The following is a 7,346-nucleotide window of genomic DNA, read 5'->3' on the forward strand; positions in this document are numbered from 1 at the left end:
AAGATCATCCTTAGATACATCTTTGGAGGCATTTGATACACCCTAGATTGCAGTCTCATGCAAAATTACTTCTAAAGACAATGAACACACTGGGATCACTTCCAATTTATGCATAAGCTTGTGCAACCTTGTACATACTTGCTTGAAAGTCCCACTGGATTAGTCAGTTATGTCATTTTAAAAGTTAATATGCTTAAGAATCAGATGCAACACAGGGAATCGTTTACAGGTCCTACTGTCTCCAATGCGAGCACTTTTGCCAAAGGCAAATCCAGTTCATTCAGTAGACAGAAAAATATGGCTCTCCATATGTTTTTGGATTTGAACTCACACCAAACTCAAGCAACAGGGTTGTAATCAGAAACATCCAGAAGGCCACAAATTAGTCACCCCTGATTTAGGCAAATAATTTGCTATTTCAAGTCTGCAGTGCAAAGCTGGTAGTCAGAGTTGGCCAAATATGGAAGTATTAGAACAAGCTCTTAAAGATTGAATGTATGCCCAAAGGTTTTATTAGAAAATTAGGACTTGTGGGTTGCTTTTTGTAAAGAAAATACATACAAGATTACTTTTTTGCTATTTTTTTATGGCCACAACAAAAACACAAAATGGTACAGAGGAGTACCTGTCCATTAAAACAACAAAAGGCTTGAAGATCAAGGTATGTTCCCTGGGGAAGGCTGAAGACTTCAGTCTATTTGGAATTAGCGTGCAGTCCTGTAACCAAATGCATGTTTGGGGTGGAACAGTCCCATGTTCTAACCGGATTTGAAGAGGAGAATGGCAACTTGACCCAGGTAGAAGTAGATGAAGTGTTTGGTCTCATGAGTCACATAGCTGCCAAAATTTCTTCCCACAATGCAGTGCCAAGTAGGATTGTATTTCTTGTCAAACTCCTGAAAGAGAATAACTTAATAACTTAGCTTCTCAAGTGAACAGCTTCACTCGTGTTTGGAAAGAACATGCAATGCAGTCTTCTAACCTCTTGAGCTATACATATGCAACAACACAGCCCAGTGACTTTAACTTTTCTTGCCATGTATGAGAATGAAAGACTGCAGTCCACAAATCACATTGAAACCATAATAAAGACTAAAAATTAATTAAACAAAATTTGTTTATATATGGAAAATGTAATTTAGGTTATTGAAGAGTTCAGAAATATTATGAGGCTGAGGTTATGTTAAAATTATAAGTAAAATATGTCAGATGAATAAATATTCATAAAGGTGTTAAGGAAGAATGTGATAATGTATAAAGTAGCATTGAGAAAGAAGTTGGATAACTGGGAATTAGGTTTTGATCTGGAATTTGGCGGGGGGGGGGGAATCGAGGAAGTCATTTGATGAGGAAATTAAGTATTTCTGGCCCAGGAGAAGGGCCAGGCCTAAAAGATGATTTATGCAAGTTAATTGGTTAAATTGGGAAAGAATTTGTAATGGCTTTTAATAAAAAAGAAACCATAATAAAATACTGACATTAACTGGACTATTTTGGAGCAAGTAGCTTGAGAAGTGCTGCAGGGATATTCAATGCAACCCATACAGACATTCAGGCTCTCTGGGTTTAGGAAGAGAAGTTACACATAGGTCCTACTTTTGTAACAAAGTCCACCATTTCATCATTTCCTATGGAAATATTTCTAATTTGGGATTTCTCCAACCTCCCCCCCCAAGTTCCTGAAATGTATGCAGCTAATCCGCAAGAGAACAGAGGAAAAACAGATTTGCCTAACCCAGGGTTTCCAGCTGTTTTTGGACTACAGTTCCCGTGGTCCTGCTATGTAAAAATGATGAGAGTTGCAGTCCAAAACCAGCTGGAGACCCAAGTTTGGGAAACCCATGTCTTATCTCCCCTGCCCAGATTCCTTTGTTCTTGGCTCCCCACATCTTTCTTCCCAAAAATGGCTGTTGCCAACTAGCAAAGCACAAACCAGCAAGGAAGTCAGTTGTTTGGATATCTGAGTCTGCGGTGCTCATAGCAAGGTTTGGGCAGAACTCTTTAATGATAAGTGAATTTTGCATCGCAGGCATGCAGATAGCAAGAACTGCATGTATACAACTAATAATTAGTAGTATAATACAGTGGTACCTCTGGTTACATACTTAATTCGTTCCAGAGGTCTGTTCTTAACCTGAAGCACCACTTTAGCTAATGGGACCTCCCGCTGCTGCTGCGCCGCCAGAGCAAGATTTCGGTTCTTATCCTGAAGCAAAGTTCTTAACCTGAAGCATTATTTCTGGGTTAGCGGAGTATGTAACCTGAAGCGTATGTAACCCGAGGTACCACTGTACTCCTCTGTGCTATCTATTTTAAGTGTGGATTCTTAATTCAACTGACTTAAGAGAGTAGTGTCTTTTTGGAAATTATTTAAGTAATGGCATTTAAGTGATGGCTTGCAACAAAGATGCAATACAGAAAACCTTGTCCAAAGCAACTATGACAGTATCAGCCAATCTTAAGAGTTTTGGGGGGACGGTGCGACCAGGATATGGTGTGCTTAAAAAGAGACAGTTGTGCATTGTTAGCACTGTAATTTCTCATTATATTTATTCTGAAAAATAATGTTGTGAAAGAAATTGAGGGTTTATTATGGTAATGCTTTACTAAATCTTGGAAACACGGATTCTCCTTTACAGAGGCTTGGAGCAGTTGATACTCAACCAATTTATATCAGTATATTGCTTAGCAAATTTCAGAGTACTGATTTTTATAGGTATTAATCCCATCCTTGTACCAGACTATGCATTTAATACACTACTATATCAGCTAATATTAAATCACTTGTGTCCCTGTACTGGAGTAGGATTCAATCCAGGGGTCAGCCAAGTTTTTGTGGCTTGGGCTGGTTCATGGTCCCGCATACACTGCGGTGGGCTGGAGTACGTGTGCACGCACGAACACTATTTCCAGCGCTCCTTCTGGCACGGAGCAGGAATGCGCAGCTTGCCATTGGCTGCAGGAGCTTCCTGCAGCCAATGGGAAGCCGGCCAGCATTGCGGAAGGCGGTCCCCGCTCTGTTCTGGGCGGCGGGGGTCCATGGGCCGGTTCAACGACCCCCATGGGCCGCTTGTGGCCCATGGGCCTTAGGTTGCTGAGCCCTGAATCAGACCAATCCTAAACATATAGTGGCTAATGCAGCAAGTTATGAGTGTCTGCCACATTCTTCCCCCCAGCCCATAAGCAACACAGTCTGAGTGGCCAGGTTTGCACACTATTAAACTAAGTTAGCGCCTCTTCCAGTGTGATCACAAGCTGATTCAATTAACTACAATTTACTGTTGCACTCAAACCATGAATTGTGGTTAATCTTAACTGGTTAATGAAAAAAACCTGCTCTGATTAGAAACCAACTTGTTTCCACTAATCATAATTATAGCTAAAACTAAACAGTATTTCCACGTGATCATCATAACAAATTGAGGCTAGGTTAAAATAGAAGCGAAGGCTACTGAACTCTTCAAAGTCATGCTGAAGATGGTAGCAACCAACCATGAGGCTTGCTGTGGCCTGCTTTCGTAATGCTGAATTGTTGCATAGCACTGTTGCAAATACAGGGTGTATCTTGCTACAACTTGTTATTCTAAGGAATGTTTTAAGGTTTTGTACTTTTCTCATCTTTAAGGAACAAACGAGTATGCTTCCACACTGTCTTACTTATGCAGATATAAGCCTGCCCAGTGTCACAGAAGATCTGGCAAGCTTCTTGCAAGCTCTGCCAAAGTCAGAAGATCACAGATGCTTGACAACCCTCTAGGAACACAGACATGCAGTTAGACCACCCACATAGACTAGGCTGTGAAGGAAATGCAGGAAAATGTCCAACTATTCCCTGGTAGGCCAGAACACTCCTACACATACAAAATCAGCTTTGCCAGTTAAGAAATCTGTGGACACATGTTTAGTCTCTCCCTCAGTCTGAATTTTCCTCTTCCTCTAAGAATTCTAAACTAGCAGCATGCAACGATTCTCAAGCTTTACCTTCTTTATGTGGGCAGCAATATCCTTCTCAATGTTGTATTTTTCCAAGGCCTGTGTAGCACACTCCACGGAGTCCTGCTGCATCTCCTCAGACATATCTGCATTCTTTATCACGGCCTTTCGATCACTCATGGTTACCTACAAAACACAACGGATAAGAATTCAAAACGATAACTGGTGCTGGTAGATCCATACACTACACCAGCTAAAAGTCTTTATAATGGCTTAATTTCCAGAACCATCCAGCCAATCTCTTAAACACACCCCAGAATTTATTCTGGAGACACAAAAGTTTAACCATCTGTTCTTATTTCTGATGAGCTAATGAATATACATGCAGTTTATCTCCTCCCCGTTTTAACAAATCAAGCATGTAAGATAAAACATATAAATTATTTCTGCAAGAAGAGACCAATATGCTCAACACTTTGTGTGCCAGATGTAGTTCAGTAAAACATAGACCCCACCTTGGGGGTTGAGCTGAACAACCTACACACTACTTAAATTAGACTGAACAAATGCAGTGTGTTGCAGACACCTTTTGCTGAGCTTGGCTCATTATAGGAGGACCTAATTGGCAACAGATTTCTGAGTTGCCCCACCCACCTCCAGGAATGCAGACCAAGGTACTATACATTACTATAACCACAGACTTATTATGGTAACTGTCTTCACCCTCAAGCAGGAATTCCACATTTTCTTACATCCTAGAACTACCGTATTTTCTGGCGTATAAGACGCCTGGGCGTATAAGACGACCCCCAACTTTCCCAGTTAAAATATAGAGTTTGAGATATACTTGACCGCAGATTCTCCACCCGGCGTATAAGACACCCCCCCGACTTTTGAGAAGATTTTACTGGATTAAAAAGTAGTCTTATATGCCAGAATATACAGTGTTTGCCCACAAGATCCCCTTTGTACAGCTCGCAAGAGCACTCCCTCCCATCAAACAGGATTCCCAACTCCTAAATTATTTTGATTCCTTTCTTCTCCAAACTCTTTTTCTCTATTGCTTCAAGTCACACAACATCTAGCACATTATTTTAAGGTTATTTCAGAGATTAAATGATGCAATTAAGGGACTTTATTCTATTTTTAAAAAATACAAAATTGCAGGGATGGACATGGGGACTAATTTAAAGAAGTTGTACAACGCATTGCAAAGTTGCATCATCAGAAACTTTCCCACCATCACCCCTCCCAACATTTGCACATCATTAGACATTTAACACCCTCCCTAATTTGCCCATTTTACCCACAAGGCTTCAGAGATTCCTTGCCACACCCAATCATACTATGCCTTTTAAGTAAGGCTTGTTTCTCCCATACACACACTACATACAGACTGAAGTTTCAGTGTCTTGAGAGAGTAGGAATTACACAATACCTAGCACACTAAAGAATACAGCAATACAGTGCAATCCACCACAAATCCTACCCCTCCTGAAAAATATACCCCCAACAACATATTCATAAACATACTCCCATTACCTCCCCTACTATTTATTCCCTTCCCTAGTTATTCATTGCAAACCAAAGAGGAGCTGGCTGTGGTTTCTTCTTTTATCTCAATAGTTGGACCCCACATGGGACTAAACGATTTAAGAATACTTTCAAGCATTTCTTTTTAAATTTCTCTCTGTGGAGTCTAAAAATTAGGTTGCAAATCAAAGCAAAAAAAAAGTGCAACAGCAGCATACCATCAAGGAATTAAAAAGAAACGCTGCCTTGCAAAATCTTCCTACTCCATCAAGTGACCCCCAAACTCACTACAGGGCCCCCCAGTTTGAGTCTTCATTCAAAATAATATAAGATAATCAGGAGCTGCAAAATCAGGCAACAGTACAGGTTCACATGTGGGGATGAGAGGATAACTGTCCAAAATGCAGTTGGCCAAAACACCAGTATTTAAAAGGTTGCAAAAGAAGCTTGCAAGCACCCAAGTTCTCCAGAACCCTTCATGATGCCAACACTTTATGTACTGTGCTTAAAAGTCATTTTTATACCACTTTATTTCCACCACCCCCTCTAATTTAGATTGCACAGACTTAAGGAATTCATTTATTTTAAAACTTTTTTAAAGTTTTGCATTATTACCGGTGTGTCTTTCAATGGTCTGTAAAACTGCCCAGAAAACCCAACTTTAGGAGAAAACAAAATCTATGATAAATGAAATGGAGGAACGATTACCCATGATTCTGATTCAGCTGCGCAGATTTATTTATAACTCCTCCCAAGGGGTTTCTCCCCCCACCCCACCCAAAAAATAAAGTTTACGTTTTACATATTCTGAGAGCCCAACTTATGTATGAGCAGAACACGAACGTGTTCAATAAAGCTAATAACCAACTGATAATAACCCCACATTAATCATGACCTGCTTTAATGGGTTTTTAAAACGCCATTTAAATTTTGTACCGTATTAGAATTATTCAAACGGCCTGTGAACATTCTAGAGAACCCAACTTTTATAGGATCAGAATTGCAAGCTATACTAATAATAATAATACCGTTTCTTCCCCCACCCCCCACATACAGACGGACGCCCCTCACACTCCCATCGCCGCCTCCACAGCAGTCCTTGTACCGCACTACTATTAATCTATATTTTCAAACGGCCTCTGGGCAGCTCGCAGATCCCAACTTTTTAAAGGCCAGAATTACATACCAAACTACTATTGTATTACTACTAATGATAATAATAATGTCGTCTCCCCCTCACAAACACCCCATCGTCTCCTCCTCGACCGTTCAAGTAACCGTAATGTCACTTTATATATCATTTTCTAACGGCCTCTGGACGGTCCCACAGAACCCAACCGACACATGGCCGGAATCACGCTAACTCTCCTAACATTAATAATGTCCCCAACCGCCCCCTCCCATCATCTCTGGCGACGCCATTATAATTTCCGCGCTTTAAAACCTCGCCGCCGCCCCTCACCGTTTGCTTCTGGTTGGCGGCGGCTCCTGCGGCTGCTTCCTCCGAGAACGACGGCGGCGGCGGGCAGGGACGTTGGTGGAGCGGACGAGCAAGTTGTCACCTCGGCGCTCCTCCGGAGGCTGCCCCCGTCGCGTAACGAGCTGAGGAAACCCGCGCGCGCCTCGCCTCTGCCTTCGCCCGCGAACAAGCCTCGAGTGCCGCCTGTATGCCCCGGCCACGCCCTCCGCCCGCCGGCAGCGGCCACGCCCAGCCCAGCTCGCCGCCAGCTGCCATTGGCCACGACAACAATACTCCTCTGAGACTATTGGCCGCCTCTCCTGAGCCTCCCGTAGAGTTTTATTGTTGCATTTTGTTGCGGGCCGGCATGCACCGCGCCGGCGTCAGTTGCCGTGGCGACGGGGTCTGGTCAGCCAGACGG

At 42.3% G+C, this 7,346-nt stretch overlaps 1 protein-coding gene across 1 annotated transcript; it reads right to left on the bottom strand.

The window, feature by feature from the left end:
* Positions 1-482: 482 nt before the first annotated feature.
* DYNLL1 (dynein light chain LC8-type 1) lies at positions 483-7,134 on the bottom strand. Its single transcript, XM_033174748.1, has 3 exons — positions 6,929-7,134; positions 3,982-4,119; positions 483-896 (listed from the first exon to the last, which is right to left on the bottom strand). Exons 2-3 carry the CDS (start codon positions 4,111-4,113, stop codon positions 759-761), a joined length of 270 nt encoding a protein of 89 aa, XP_033030639.1. The 5' UTR covers positions 4,114-4,119; positions 6,929-7,134; the 3' UTR covers positions 483-758.
* Between the last annotated feature and the right edge of the window lie 212 nt (positions 7,135-7,346).

The sequence above is a fragment of the Lacerta agilis genome, chromosome 17 (assembly GCF_009819535.1).
Source record: "Lacerta agilis isolate rLacAgi1 chromosome 17, rLacAgi1.pri, whole genome shotgun sequence".
Lineage (NCBI taxonomy): Eukaryota > Metazoa > Chordata > Lepidosauria > Squamata > Lacertidae > Lacerta > Lacerta agilis.

Coding starts and splice junctions, on each gene's coding strand:
- DYNLL1 (XM_033174748.1), bottom strand. CDS start 4,113: ATGAGTGATCGAAAGGCCGTGATAAAGAATGCAGATATGTCTGAGGAG. Junction 897..3,981: donor TTGCTGCCCACATAAAGAAG/GTAAAGCTTGAG, acceptor ATTCTCTTTCAG/GAGTTTGACAAGAAATACAA.